Consider the following 15,802-nt stretch of genomic DNA (forward strand, 5'->3'; position numbering starts at 1 on the left):
TGAAAATATGGCTCACGAGTCACAAATTGGAAAGCATTAATTTTTAGACCTCACTGAATGAGAATGAAGCCGTTAGGCGAGTCTATCATCGTAGCTAATGTTTTTCCGCTTAGTCACCTATTGATTTTAGTATTAGAGTATCTTTTATATGTATCATCCGAATAGTTTGGAAACATGAGAGACTCCTCAGACTGAGCAACAGTTGGATTTGGAACAACCAGTTGGAAACCAACTAATTAACGTGAAGGCCGATTAGAGTTCGACTAGTTGACATGAAGACTTGTCCACCCATCTCAAAATGTTATCTTTAGTAATTGCATTTGGCATTGGTAAGAGAAGTTTTATCATCCTTATTAATTAATGGTGTGACTACTTTTAGCTAAATCAATACACCGTACTTTTCTTTTTATATTAAAAAGGAGAATACATCTTTTGTGATATTAATCATTCCTAAAAATTAGTTTTTATTTTTTAAATATTTGTTGAAACCCTAATATAGGGATGGACAATAGTACGTAAGGCCACACAAATTAACAATGCTATACATTAAAACTAAACTCTTGTATTGCATGGAAATTCTTTATTTTTGTAATTGGTGTGATGAAGAGAAGCAAATTAAATAATGAATAGTTGCATTCATGAGTTGAGTTGAGATTCATACATACCATGCAATGCTATGCAAGTGCAACACAAAGGGTAAAAATTGAAAAGCAACGTTCGGATTGAAAAAATAGAGAGAGAAAGAGAAAGCGGCACAAAAACAAAAGAGAAGAAGGATCATAAAAACCTTCCCATTTGCTTCCAAATACTATACTCCTTCCTTCCAAAGCAACAACACTCTTTGGAACCAATTCGCCGTTCTCTCTCTCTTTCTCTCTCTTTGCATCTCTTCAACAAGTCTCAGATTCTCTACCTATTTATCTCTTCGCCATTGTCAATGCTGGCGGCCTCTCCGTGTGCGCCGCTGCTATAGCCGGAGATTCTGCGCCGGAGATTCTCGCGGTGGTTCCATCGGATTTTTCTAGGGTTTTCTGATCGTTCGGTTCGCGCTCCGTGGCATCAACGCCCTAATGCCTCCGCCGCGCCGACGCGGAGCGAACAAGGCGAAGGCCAATGGTCACTTGAGATTGGGCGATCTCGTGCTCGCTAAGGTTAAGGGATTCCCGTATTGGCCTGCCATGGTGCGCTTTCGTTTATCGAACTTTTTTTTCTCCGGATTGTCTTTTTCGAATTTTGTCTATATTTTTTAAATCTTCTTTATTCGATTCCGCACGGATGGGTGTAGTTTCGAGAAATTTTGCGTGTGAGGGTTTTTTCATTCTTGGTAGGGATTTTCTTTTCGTTGAGTGAGTGCGCGTACTTTTCATTTTTTCATTTTCTTGGTACTTCGATTTATCCCTGATTTTTGTTTTCTCGTTATATAATTTGTAGTAGCGTTATAAGTATGCTTCATCTCTCTGTTTTTGGTGTTTTTCTGTATTGTTAAATTGTTAACTAACTTGCCGTTGAGGTTGAATTTTCGATTATTAGTTAATGCTGAGGTTCCTGATTTTGTTTATTCTGTATCTTCAGATAAGCAGGCCTGAAGATTGGGAGAAACCCCCTGATCCAAAGAAGTATTTTGTTCAATTTTTTGGGACCAAAGAAATGTGAGTCTCTTATTTTAGTTCAAGCATTTCTAGTTTACCACATGGTTTTTTAAATTGTAGTTGCGGCCCATTGTGGTCAATGTGGTTCGCAATAATCCCTAATGTGGCTACCACTGTAGCTGAGGCATTACAGCCAAATCATGCAATGTAGTCCACAATTTTAGCAATTTTAAACATTACATTAACAACATGTGAACAGATAGGTTGTGAAGTTATTTAGTGGATGTTTTTAAACTCTTCAGTAGCTGATAATGGCTACGTTGTCAAATAATTGAATGAACGTTGACATATTCTGTAGTAATCAATAGAAAGGCCAGGCTGATGCCATGAAGCTCCCCACTCACATGGGGGCAGGTCCACTAAGTTGGTCTATATTAGCAGGCAACCTTACCTGATTCCATGATCTGAACTTGCAGCCTCTGAGTCACATAGATCTAATTCCAAATGTTGCACCCAGGCTATGATGAAAATGAGAAAAATGGTTATCATATGAGAACAGGAGTAATAATAAATGTTAGTGGACACTAATGTTGTTTAGAGCTGGAAAAGTAATACAAATGACTACTGGAGTTTGGAATTAACATCCTGACACTTGTTGGTTCACAGTTTCTCAAGTGGCTGTCTACTCTAATCTCTTTTGGTTATGATTATTGCTAGATGAAGCCCAAATACACAATTATGCCACACAAGAAAACTAGAAAGCCCTAGATTTTCTACGGCCTAGATATGTTAGCACAAGTTCATTAGAAAACTATACATTTTCCATATATGCACAATACTTGTGAAAAGACATTGATCATTTCTTATCAATGCATAACCATATCAGTAGATGATAATCAACAATCTACAAAAGGATGGTTGGGATCAGTAAAACAAACTTTAGCCCATACCCCTACCCATATCAAAAAATATTATTTGTTCAATAAACATGTCTCCAAAGAGTTGTTCCCAAGCGGTAGCATCTTGTAAGAGAGGAGGAAAGAAACCGATGGATACTATTAGTAGTTACGTGTGTGCTAATTAGGTTAGTTGAGCCGGGTGAGACAGTAGAAGAAACAAGGCATACAACATATATATAATAGAATCAAGAGCTTGGAGGAAAGAAACCGATGGATACTATTAGTAGTTAAGTGTGTGCTAATTAGGGTAGTTGGGCCAGGTGAGACGGTAGAAGAAACAAGGAATACAACATATAAATAATAGAATCAAGAGCTTCAATCTCAATAATTTTCAGAGTTCGGGTTTGTTCCTAATTCAACCGCAAAATTTTGCTCATGAGACAAGGGTTGCTCCTCACTTACATGCACTAGTTTGGTCAAAAATCTGCTCTTCAACACAACTCAACTTTACCTTTAAATTTTGATGCTTTAAAATTTTTTTAATGTGCTACTATGTGCATGTGTGGGCAGCACTAGTGTTTATTTTATATTTTAAATTAAATTGCTGTTTTTATTTAAGAGCACTTATTTTTCCCCCTTCTATTTCCTTTTTGAGTTATTTTCTGTGTACAGAAAATGTGACTCATTTGAAAAATATGGCAACCCTCCCTTGCTTAAGTCTTAAGCACACAAATAGTACATTAGTCGGGCATTTCCAAGGTCATGTAATTTGTTTACCTTTTTCCAAATACCTGAGTAATTTGTTTTTATGATATCTATTATGCTACTTATTTTACATCACCGTTTATTGTTAATTAGATTGATCATCTTGCTTTTATCTTCTTACATTGTGTCTTTTTTTTCGTAGAGCTTTTGTTGCCCCCGCGGATATTCAGGCATTCACCAATGAGACTAAAACTAAGTTGTCTGCTCGGTGTCAAGGAAAGACAAAGTACTTCACCAAAGCCGTGAAGGAAATCTGTGCAGCATTTGAGGAGTTAGAGAAACAGAAAGTTAGTGGTGTGAAAGAGGACACTGATGATTCACATATTGGTTCGGGAACTCCTGTTGTAGGGGTAGTGGCTCACCCAAAGGATGCCACAGATGCTGTGGTACTAAATGTAGAAAAAACTGACACATATGTGGGAGATGTTGGCTCAAATTTGGAGCAATATACACAGAAATGTGAAGAAAGTGGTAGCCAAGATGCAAAACCTTCTCTATCTGGTCATCCAATTGACAGTGCGTCTCCAGTGTTGTCTCCTGTGATTGAAAGCAAACCATCAATTGGTGAAGAACTAAATAACTACAGTAGCAAATCTGGCCTGGATGAACAATCACATCGTAAAGTTGAAGACTCTGATATTGAGGATTTGTGCAATGTTAATGACTTAAAGCAAGCTGATTATGTACAGAGTGTTTCTACAAATGGGAACAACTCAAGAAAGATTGTTAGTGGCTCAAGGAGAAGAAAGATTGCAGATGATAGAAAAAGAAGTGGTGAAATTAGTAGAGCAGTTTTGAAGGATGAAAGCTGTGCAGGTTATGCTAGTTTTTCCAGGTCTGGGGAGAAATTGAAAGATAAAAAAAAGGGGAAAGATTCATTTTCTGTTAGGTCAGATTCTTTAGATGCTCCAAAATCAGACTCTGATATTAACAGTGGAAGTAAAAATAAGAACCTGCTGAAAGTTAAAACAAGTCTTAAGGTTAAAAAAGAGTTACAAGAGAGCTTTGAATGTTCTGAGGCTGAGAGAAGAAAACCTCTTAAACATAACAAAACCCATGTTCATGGAAAACGTAATTTGGGAACATATGAAACCTCACATGCTACCAAGAAGTTGAAGTTTATGGATAACAAAGACAACAAGACTTCAAAATCTCTCTCGGAAGATGGGAATAGTGTTTTTCCTAGCTCTCCTGACAAAGAATTCAAACAAATAGAGTTGAAAAGGTCTACATCACGTTTGAAATCAGAAAAAGGTTTGTCATCGAGGGGTCAGATCAGCATTGTAGGTTCTGATGATTCTGTTGGTGAACTGCTGCCCGAGACAAAACATCGTGTCCAAGTCCTGCAAGCTATGCCTGATTCTGCTAGTGTTGCAACTGGTGGACATACAGAGATAAGTTCTCTTGGATCGCAAGGTGACACAAATAATGTTGCAATTAAGCAAGCAAAGAGGAGACGAAGAGCTGTTTGCGTTTCTGATGATGATGATGAACCGAAGACTCCTGTTCATAGAGGAGCTGCTAAAGATATTAAATCAACTTCTTTTGTTTCAGAGGTTATGAAGAGCAGTGATACACTGCTAGAGAACACTGATGTTGCTCAGCTGGCTACCAAAAACCCTATTGCACTTGAGGATGTCCATTTTAAAGAATCCACTTCTGAATTACAAAATGACAATTTGTCAACTGGGCATCCTCAAAAAGAGACTGATGAAGTTATTCCTGTTCAATTACCTCATAGTCCTGGGAGATTAGGTTCAAAGCAACTGCCTCCCAAGGTGGTGGATAAATTGAGGTCCATCTCTCCTGTAAATTCACCTCGTTCTCTTCATACAACAAAGTCAAATGCTGAGCAAAATAAATCTTCCAAACGTATGCTTCAAGTTTCCAGTAATTCTACTCAAAAGAAGGTTGATAACGTGTCTTCAAAGAATTTAAATAGCTTCAGCTCTTCACCAAGTCAGGTCACTACTCATAAAAAGAAGCCTGCACCTTCAGCTGAAACTTCTAAAACTACACCAAAGACATTATCACAAGCAGTTGAAGTTCCAGTTACAACAGAAAATTTAAAGGAATTTGATGCTTTTCATGTTGATAGGTACATTTTTTTTTTAATTTTCTTTTGTTTCTATATTTTATTTTTTGTTTTTTTTGTTTCCACTTCTTTATTTATATTATTATAGAATTGTGGTGGGCATGGAAGAAGTAATGTATGTTTTGTTTCTAGGACTCCAGAAACTCCTAAGACTATGAAGAATCTTATTGCAGCTGCACAGGCAAAACGGAGACAAGTAGCTCAAGCTCAATTTCAGCCTCTTTCCACTTACTATACTCAAGGGGGAACACCAAGCCCCTCTACAATTCAACCATTTTTGTCTGCCTCAAGTAATTTTGATCAGGCTGATTGGCAGGGAGTTCTTGAACACCCAACATTGGCTTCTCCATCAACTAATGGGTATCAATCCATTTCTCAAAATGAACTTGATGCTGTAGAAAATGAGGAGAAAATAGTTAGTCCAGTGCAAAAGGATGTAAGGGGTTCTCTAAGTGGCGGTACTGATGCCGCTATTGCTCGTGATGCCTTTGAAGGAATGATAGAGACTTTGTCTAGGACCAAGGAAAGTATTGGGCGTGCAACACGTTTAGCTATTGATTGTGCTAAGTATGGCATTGCCAATGAGGTATGCTATTTCATATCCTTTCTATTTCTAAACCAATGAATCAGATAACAACTAAAAACTTTATTCCTTATCATCCACATCAAGTATGAGTATAAGATTGCTTTTAGTGTGCAAAGATACTGTCTCAACATTAGTTATTGCTAGCTCTGTTGGAGTGCTTTTCTACCAGTTGGTGGTATACCATAAGTCAGTATTGTCACATGGGTGAAGGGTAAGCTCAACTAATGTAGAAAGCTAACCCTCATGTTTTTTAAAAACGAAGTGTTTTTTGAGCATTGTATTATTATTATTATTATTATTATGATGATGATGATGATGATGATGATGATGATGATGATGATGATGATGATGATGATGATGATGATGATGATGATGATAATGTGAGTGCGTGTGTGTATTTAAAATTAAACTATTAGGTTTCTTGTGTGCTTCTGTGTTAAATTTGTACTTGTAGAATATGGCAATGCAGATTTTTGTACATTTTAAGAATTATGATGTGAATATATTTCTTTTAACAATGTTATTAGGCTTGTACAACTACTTTTTTCCTATGATTACGATATGCATATTGGATACAATATGTATCTTAAATGATGATATGATACAATATTCTAAATATATACAAGATACATAACATGTAAGATACATATCATCTTAGTATGTATGAAAATTCATAAAACATAATAGATATATGATTGAAATTCTACAAATCTTAAGAACAATAATATCACAAAAAAGTAAATCATTCTCATCTTAAGTTATTTCCTATTATTTTAAAATATAATAACACTGTCAATCTCATTCTTTCGGGAAACCATCCATAATGAGAACAATTTTCATTATTTGTTTATCATACAATGGACAATGCTTTCATGTTTCTATATTATACATGTTCATACTTTGTTGTATGTTTTGGTGAAGTATCCAAAAGTATCAATGTCAAATACATATCAAAATAGACATGTGAAGCAAATTGAAGTGCCAATTTTGGCATCAATTTGATTGTTATTTTAATTGTAGTGGACTTACCTTGAAGTTATGTTCAGGTTGTTGAACTTCTTATTCGAAAGCTGGAAAGTGAAACTAGTTTTCATCGTAAAGTGGATTTGTTTTTTCTTGTTGATTCCATCACCCAGTGTTCTCATAATCAAAAAGGTGGGAGTATGTACTTCATAGTAGACTGTTTAGTTGCATTTATTATGGCTATGTCTGCATCTCTCTTTTCTGTTACCTACAAATTTGCAAGTCTTAGGTAGTGTCTTTAATGATAACTTTGAACTGTAATCATAGATATACTTTTCAGGCATTGCAGGAGCCTCATACATCCCCACAGTTCAAGGAGGGTTGCCACGCCTTCTTAGTGCTGCTGCTCCCCCTGGGGCCAGTGCTTCTGAAAATCGTCGTCAATGTCTCAAGGTAAGCATTTTGCCTGCAAACATATTTTATTTGAGAGGAAAAAAAAGCCAGTATGAAAAGGAATATAATTATACTTCAAAACAGAACAATAAAATCAATAATGTGAATCAATAATGTGAATTGCCTTGAAACAGCTACAAATCCTCAAGGTAAGCCATAATTACTATTTAGATCTGTCTTGCCAGACTATTTTTTATCACTTATAAACTACTTAAAAGTTAAATCTATAAATAAGAGTTTTACATTTAATGTTGAAGTTGTTTGGTATTTTTATAATTTTTAAGCTTGGAAGTTACTCTTTGGTAAAAAAATTCGTGTAGCGTGACTGTAGACCTGAAAATTTGGAATAAAGAGGGAGTGAGAGGGCAAAAGCTTATTTATCTTTATTATTTTCATTAAAAAAAACACTGTTTTGGACATCCTTTTTATTTGCCTAGCTTCTCCTTCTAAGGAAAAGAGAAGCCTAAAATGAGTGGGCCAAACACTACCTACTACCCAGTGTTTGATATGCTAAATAAATTGAAAAAAAGTGACAGAACTGATGTCAAAACAGTGAGAACATTGAATTTATTAGAGAATAAGAGGGTAAGATTTTCCTAAGAAAAACATTATATTATAAAGGATTCAATTTCAAAAGGATATACACATTTTCTTTTCTCCAATGTCAATTATCAAAAAAGGAATTATAATTGCATGAATCTCAAGTCAGAGTATCAAATATCAATTGGATAAAGGTCAAATAATTATAAAAAAGTGTAAAAATGATCAAATGTGTGTCCTAAATTACAAAACTAAGGACTAAGAAATACAAAAGTAAGAATATAAAGACGAGTTTTTGTGAGCAACAAGATTTCTAGTCATGCCTGTGATTCTTCCAAAATGTCCTCACTCCTTTTCTTCTGTATCCATGCACTCATCAATTAGAAAGATATAGCTTAGGTAAAGCTTATGAAGCTTTGACAATTCTCACCTTATAAGCTAGTTTTAGACTTAGGTTAAGTTTTAAGCCCAATTTCTCTGAGAAACCCATTTAATTTGACAACTCCTTTACTACAAATGTGAGACATCCTTAGCTGATACAGGGCACATAAAGATGAAGAAATTTGCATGGTTAGAGAATCAATGAACCCCTACAAAAATAGGATCCTTGACCTTGGCTTTAGGAAGGCCATTATCTAGATGCATATTGCTCTTTTAAGTCACCGTATCTTTAGAAGTCTTAAGAAGTAGACTTTTAGTCTAATTGAATTTTACAAAAATAACTTCTAAGTTGAGGTTTGCATCTACTTATATATTGTAAATTTGTCTTATTACTAGTCGACATGGGATCTCCAACCCACACTCCTTACGTCAAAGCATATTCATCTCGAGCATGAGACTACATATTTATGGGAAGTCTAACAGCAGTTCAATAGCAGTGACACGATAGGCTCAACAAACAATAAATCTAGCTAGGATAGAATTTTAAATGGCTATGATATTATCATGAGAAGTGAACTTTAAGCTTAACTCAATTCTACAAAACTTGTTTGTAAGGTGAACTTTTTATCCATTTATATAATATAAATTGCTTTATTACTAATCAATGTGGGATCTCCAACAAGAAGAAGTGACTCTGGATCATCACCAAAATTTCCTAGTAAGTGGGAAGGTACCACAGTTTTTGGCACTCAGGGAAAGCAATGAAGGAGGGAAAGGACATTATTATTGTACTCACTTGTGCCCACAAAACTTTTAGCAATTGATACTCTGGACTAATTTTAGTATCAGAGAGAATAAAAGAATGTTCTCATACCTACCTCAATTGTTCTCAAAAGAGAAATGTGTCATTCACATACTAGGGTTAGACACCATAATTTGCTGTGAACCAACTCTGATCCCCTTGACAATCCTCTGTCAACAGTTATTAGGAACATCTGTTTCAAATTATCACCAAAGTAAGCTACAGTGTAAATTGCCTCTCCCAATCTGATTTCTTATTGTCTGTAGAATGAGGAGAGGATATTTTGTAGGATTATCTATTACTTGATTACAACTTTTTTTTATAGGATATAGACAAGGGTGGTTTTCTATAGGAATGTTTTTGTGCCAGTTTTTGGTAAGTGGGTACACTGTGTGCATGAGGGATATTAACTTGTTTGTTTTTACATTTATGTGTGTGGAATGCAGGTTTTAAAGCTGTGGCTTGAGAGGAAAATTTTCCCTGAATCAGTTCTTCGTCGTTACATGGATGATATGACAGTTACTTGTTCCTTTAGGCGTCCTTCTCGTGCTGAACGTTCTCTCGATGACCCAATTAGAGAATTGGAGGGCATGTTTGTTGATGAGTATGGAAGGTGTGGATGTTTTTAATTAATTGATCTTATTAGCTTGGAAGTTCATGTTTTGTATCTAATCTCATTATTATGAAGTGTTTTGTTCGTAAGAGTCACTTGTTATTTATAGACTATTGATCTAGCTTAAATCAACAAGCTATTGTGAATGTTAGATCCTTAAAGCAAGAAAACAGATGCAGCACAAAATGGAATATATCCATTTGGACTTATTGTATATCAATGAGCTTTACATTGTCATAAAAAGAAAGAAGTGGGTTGAAACTAGTGTGATTAGTCTGTATGAATTTAACTTTTAAATTGCATTTTTGTCAAAATTGTTTTGAATAAACAATCTTGCAGGATTTTCTCTTCTGACCTACTTTGACTGAAATCTAACTGTAGATTCTTGAATTACATGTTGATTGTCAAAATGGAGCTGAAAGATTCTGGTCTAGTGGCAGTGGACTGCACATCTAGACCCCACTGATAGAGGAATGATTTCGGTTGGAAGTAGAACACAAGGAAGAGAGAGAAGAATAACAAATCCTAGAAACTGTGAACTGCACTTCATTATCATTTTACTGTCTAAAATGTACAGCCACCCTGCTCTAATTAGTGCAGCTATCTCACAGCTTACCATTATAAAATCCTGACTAATAATAGCTGCCCAACTAACCAGTCAACATTCTTATTTATATTTATGCACCATGCCACTCTAATTACCATTATAGTGCAGCTATCTCACAGCTTACCATTATAAAATCCTGACTAATAATAGCTGCCCAACTAACCAGTCAACATTCTTATTTATCTTTATGCACCATACCACTCTAATTACCATTATAGAAAACAGGAAATTGTACATGGAACATATTTCATTTTTGTTTCTATTTGTAGTTTCCTATTTTATATCACTGGACTTGCAATTAATAATATCAGGAATCTCTTTCTTCGTTTTATGAAATAGAACTGTCATTAGTTGTTTTTTTATTCTATTGGTAAAGCTTTCTAATTCTAATTCTTCTTTTATATCTGGATGTGTACCAGTAATACATTTAAGCTGCCTGGCTTTTTATCTTCTTGTGTGTTTGAAGAAGATGAAGACAATGATTTTCCAAGTAATGCATCTCCAGCAGATGCGATGCGCATTGTTGGGGATTCTGAAACTTCTACTGTTACCCCAAGTGACAAGCGCCATTGTGTCTTGGAGGATGTGGATGGTGAGCTGGAAATGGAAGATGTTTCAGGTCACCTTAAGGAGGAAAGACCTTTATCACTGAACAGTCCTTCTGAAAAGGATTCTCAACTTCAGAGCTCGGAAAGGATTTTAGTTCCAGCATCAAACATTTCTGCTGAGATACCTGATGATATTCTTGAGGGCTCTCCTCCTTTGCCATTAGATTCACCCCCTTCTCCTCCACCTTTGCCTTCCTCGCCTCCACCCCCTCCTTTGCCACCCCCAAGCCCTCCACCTTCACTGGTTCCTCAATCATATGAGCCTGTTCAGCCTCCACTTTTCTCCCAGACAATAGTGCCACCTCAATTATCGCATCAGTCATCACCATTGTCAGGGTTTCAGCAGAGTGTACCTCATGATTTTAGTGGCTCAACCAATGTAAGATGTTTTGGCTTTCAAATATCACTGGTTTGTTTTGGATTTCTTTGCTTTGATGGTTTTGACAAATGGAGTCGTCCTCCCTACAGGGCAACCAAATAGGTCAAGTGGCTGGAAATTCTTTCCCTGGAAGTCACAATAGCTCAGTTGTCAAGAATGAAATATTACAACAGCCATCTGCTTGCTTTCCTGCAATGGCAGGCTGCAACTCTCAAGAACCTTCTGGTTTTAACCCTCCGAGGCAGTTAGAATATGGACAAAATGATATGTATCTAAATTCTCAAGGCCCTCAACCTAATATTCAATTTCAGCCAGCTAACCCACCATTTGCTCCAAGACATGTGCATCCTGCCCTACCCGAAAATTCATCCAATCAATACTCATATCCAAAGCCTACAATTCCCCAGCACCTTCCACATTCTTTCCTTCCCCCCTTCTCATTGCCATCAGTTCCAGATGGCCAGAGGCAATTTGGTGCTAATGAGCAATGGAGGAGACCATCAAGTGAATTTATAACAAACAATCAGCAGGGTCTATGGATAGGGAGAAATCCTTCATGTCCTGCTCCTCCCTTTGGGCAGGAAGGTATATTCAGCTTACTGAATCCAACTGATTATCAAAGTTATTGATGTTTTTTGCTGTTTAGTTAGTTTGTATTTCTTATTCTTGAATGTTTGTTATTAGCTTTAGTTTTTCATAAAGGCTTGCATCCATCTATTTTTAGTATTTCTGTGCTGTGAGATACAACTGAATGTTATAAATGCTATTTTAATGATGATAATGATAGGTTTTTTTCGGCCACCACTAGAAAGACCACCAATAAACAACGTAGGTTTTCAGCATGCAAATCCTAGCAACATACCTACTCATCCTATGACAGGTAGTTTTTGTTATTTTGCATTTCCTCACTGTTTTATTGGTTTCCCCTTTTGAGCTTCCTATTGTTAATAAACTACATTTATGCATTAAGATCATTAATTCTTTCTTCAGGACATGGTGTTCCTCAGATGTTGTCCTGTAGACCAGATATACCTGCACTTAATTTTTGGAGGCCTACCTGATGCTGATAGAAATATTGTAAAATTCATCTGTACAATTGGTGGGTAAGGATTGGTCATTGGATTCATATTTGTAGCTTGCTTGAAATGTTTACATAACTTTACGTTAAGAGGAAAATTATTTTGAATTAATGATCATTATACCTGTCTATTCATGGACTCAGTATCTTTCATAATAAGAAATTAGGTCATTACATATGTACTATTCTTTTTCTAGGTTTTTGGTCAATGTTTATTCTGAAGAAAAATATTATTTCTTAGTTCTTAGTTGCAATACTTAATGATGATTGTCATGCTACCTTTCAGTGTTGATGCTTGTGGATCAACTATCGAGGTCACACATTGTGGTTTGAAGTTAGATTCACTTGTGTAGAACATATGGACCACTACCCGAGGAAAGTTTTGAAAACTTGTGGAGGCTTTTGGCAGGACTGTGTATATTATAATTTTTCCTGACAATGTATCCCAAGAACATATGCTTCCAAGTTTAGGTCCTTGTTTCTGACTTGGTTAGTTTGTCTGTTCTCATCCTTTGTAATTATTACATAAGATTGCTCTCTTTATATTGATGAGTTTCATGCGCTCAATTTAAACTACAATAGTGGAATGTTAATTCTAGCCATTGTTTTCTCTTCTCAAATTTTATTCTCTTGATTCTTTTAAGTGTTTTGCAATTTTGAAATGTTTAGTGTGTTTCATCTGCTTCAGTGTCTGACCTGTCGGTATGTATCAATTGAGTTATGAACCATTCCAATGATACCAATCTTTTAATGGATTGAAAAGAAAAAGTGCACTAACTGATGACAAGTGTTATTACTTTGTTTTACTGAAATATTATTGCTGAATATTTGCTCCATTTAAAAATTGAGTCAATTCATATTCATTCATGCATACTACCTTTTTCTCCTGCTGTGCTCCCTGCAATTGCCATCTTAGAGAACCAATTCACATCTAAACTTAAATGATATTCAATATTTGATTCAGAATATTGCCCACGATGCCTATACTGGGAAACAATAAATAATATTATTGCTGAATATTCTGAATCAACATATATTTCCCATTATGTGTTGTATAAGACTAGTTTGGAAACAGTTTTCGAATTTCTATTTTTTGTTAGGCAGCTACCATCGGTGATGATGACCGATCTCTCCCTTTACTAATGGATGAGACAGGGTTTTGTTGGCCTATAATTGTTGGGCTGAGTTTCTTCTTATATAGAGATTGCACAGCTTGCATTTTTTCAAGTTTGAGCTTCTTGAGCTAACTGCTTACTTTTTGTTTCTCTGCTTTGAACCATAATCTTATCCTTTTGAAATTTCCTTTTCTGTAATAATTTTTTCCCTTCCTTTTTAAAGGTTTTGGAGTAGAGGAAAGCTGGTAGGTTGTGGAGTTGATGTCTTTGCTGGATGTATGATTTGGTTTAAAAAGTCACATTTGATGATTGCTAACATATATCAAACATGGCCCTGTGATGTTTATGGATTTCGTGTTGCTTGAGCTAGGGTTACTTGGTAATGTGTTTAAAATATTAATTTCCTGGGTTAGGATGGTGTTTGGTTTGTTTTATATGTTCATATTTAGTTTCTATGTTGATACTTTTCTTTTGTTTCATGTTTTAAGGATTTTGTGAAGAAATAGAGAAAACAAGATTATATTATTTTGCCATCTTTTTAAAAAATATTTTTTGTACTTTATGAATAAAGCATCATTTCACAATTAAAACAACACAAATCTGATACATCACATATCCTTCAGATCTACGTGGTGTTGAAAGGGGAGAATCATATAAAAAAAATTGTGGGAAGTTGTCATCAAAGAGCCTTGCTGTTAAATTCCAACACGCCGATTTTCTATTGATTAGCTGATCTCAGAAATGGTATTTAATGCGCGTTTCATATTCTCTCTTCTTAAACTTGTGGATTGAAGGTATGAACACTGTAATGTTAATGATCATTTACATTAAGGGTTTGTTAGAACACTTACCGGATAAGAAAATAATAAGGGAAAATAAAATAACTTCTTTATAAGATAAAATTAGTTTATACATTAACTAATTTGCAAAAAATGGTCCTATGTTAGCCTTTTTTTGAAGTCTAGCTTTTAATTCCTGGATAAGTTAATCTTAGTTTATAGGATTTCTTTTTCAATTTTCTTTTCGTGGAGATGTTTATGGAAGAATTTCTCCGAGTAAGCTTTAAAATTATGACCATGAGTGCATGCTCACGTGTTTTTAGTAATTGAAGCTCAAGTGACTTTGAAACGCATATATTAGAAACTTCAATGCAATATAAATGTTTGTTTATAAACATTATTATGGTGAGAAATTTTACAAAGTGAACAAATTCTTTAGACATGTTAATTTATTGCACCTTATTTATTCATGGATTTTACAGAGTTATTGAGAAGAGCAGGTACTTGAAGTTTTGCTTTAGTACAAGAGCTCATTGCCATTGGTGAAAAACAGGTTGAACTTTTTCTGTTGTGTTTTCCTATCATAACCTTTTAAATTCAGGCATAGCCGTATTGATTGCTTTGCATGGATTGTTCCTTGAAATTGTGAATGATTGTGATAGGACAGTCATGCCGTGGCTTTGGATTGCGATACAATCATGGACACTTTTTACCTTGATGTCATGTCATACTCTTCAGTAAAATATATAGTCCTATTTTTGGGTTCAAGCACGTTATAATGCTTGAGTTGTCTGTTAACCTTTCTATATTGCTGAAGAGGAATTTTGAGTAACTTGAACATTTCAGGTTTTTCCGTAAGCGGAGATGGAGATTGGTTTACCTTTCTCATGTTACAATGTGGTTTCTGAACAACGAATAAGGTCAGACACTCAGATTCACATTGCATCCGAAACTGTAGATCTTCGAACTAGATAGTTGACATGGAAGAACATAATTTTTTGTTATGTATTATACATGAAATTTCGATGCGACGACATTTATAAGGATAGCTCTCATGAAGGGCTTAAAAAATTTAGCAAAATATTTCTGATTTGCACATTACAATGTTTAGATAGTGATACTGTGTAGAACTGATGCATGCACATCTTCACAGTTCTAGTTATTTTGTATACACAAGGAAGAATCTTGAACAGAGAGCTTTTTGTACTTCACTGTAGAAATAATTTCTGATGCCTGGCATTCTGCCTTCCCCATCAATGTGATATGCCAGGTCGATGATGATTTATTTACAGTCTCTTCAACGGATCATTTATTTTCAAGTACCTTATCTCATGCTTTATTATCAGAGTTTATTGTTAGGGAAGATAACAGAGATTGTTAGAATCTTATTCTCGACTATCATATCAAAATTGCAAGAGTGTTTTCCTTATTTGAAGAATCCGATTTTTAAGCATCACAAAAGAAAGCCTGAGAATTGGTCTCTTCTGGGACCTAGATACTTTACATTTAACAGTCTTTTTAGGGACCAACTTCATTCAAGTATATTTATT

The 15,802-nt window shown here is 35.3% G+C and overlaps 1 protein-coding gene across 9 annotated transcripts; it reads left to right on the forward strand.

Annotated features, from left to right (window-relative positions):
- Window positions 1–678: 678 nt before the first annotated feature.
- On the forward strand, window positions 679–15,546 carry LOC148202750 (ENHANCER OF AG-4 protein 2-like). 9 transcript variants are annotated; one of them, XR_015785208.1, is made up of 15 exons: window positions 681–1,181; window positions 1,573–1,649; window positions 3,396–5,351; window positions 5,481–5,934; window positions 6,981–7,089; window positions 7,238–7,350; window positions 9,520–9,686; window positions 10,713–11,280; window positions 11,370–11,865; window positions 12,068–12,160; window positions 12,271–12,383; window positions 12,645–12,847; window positions 14,097–14,267; window positions 14,735–14,805; window positions 14,920–15,546. XR_015785208.1 is itself a non-coding variant. In XM_088110699.1 (12 exons), the coding sequence occupies exons 1-11, from the start codon at window positions 1,071–1,073 to the stop codon at window positions 12,339–12,341; spliced, it is 4,215 nt and encodes a 1,404-aa protein (XP_087966825.1). In that variant the 5' UTR covers window positions 681–1,070; the 3' UTR covers window positions 12,342–12,383; window positions 12,645–12,978. The 9 variants fall into 9 exon arrangements, 2 of the variants coding, with proteins under 2 accessions (XP_087966826.1, XP_087966825.1); XR_015785206.1 differs by having other exon boundaries at window positions 15,099–15,546; XR_015785207.1 differs by having other exon boundaries at window positions 14,097–14,217.
- Window positions 15,547–15,802: the final 256 nt, after the last annotated feature.

Source organism: Vigna umbellata, chromosome 3, assembly GCF_029865625.1.
Source record: "Vigna umbellata cultivar VRB3 chromosome 3, Vumbellata_1.0, whole genome shotgun sequence".
Lineage (NCBI taxonomy): Eukaryota > Viridiplantae > Streptophyta > Magnoliopsida > Fabales > Fabaceae > Vigna > Vigna umbellata.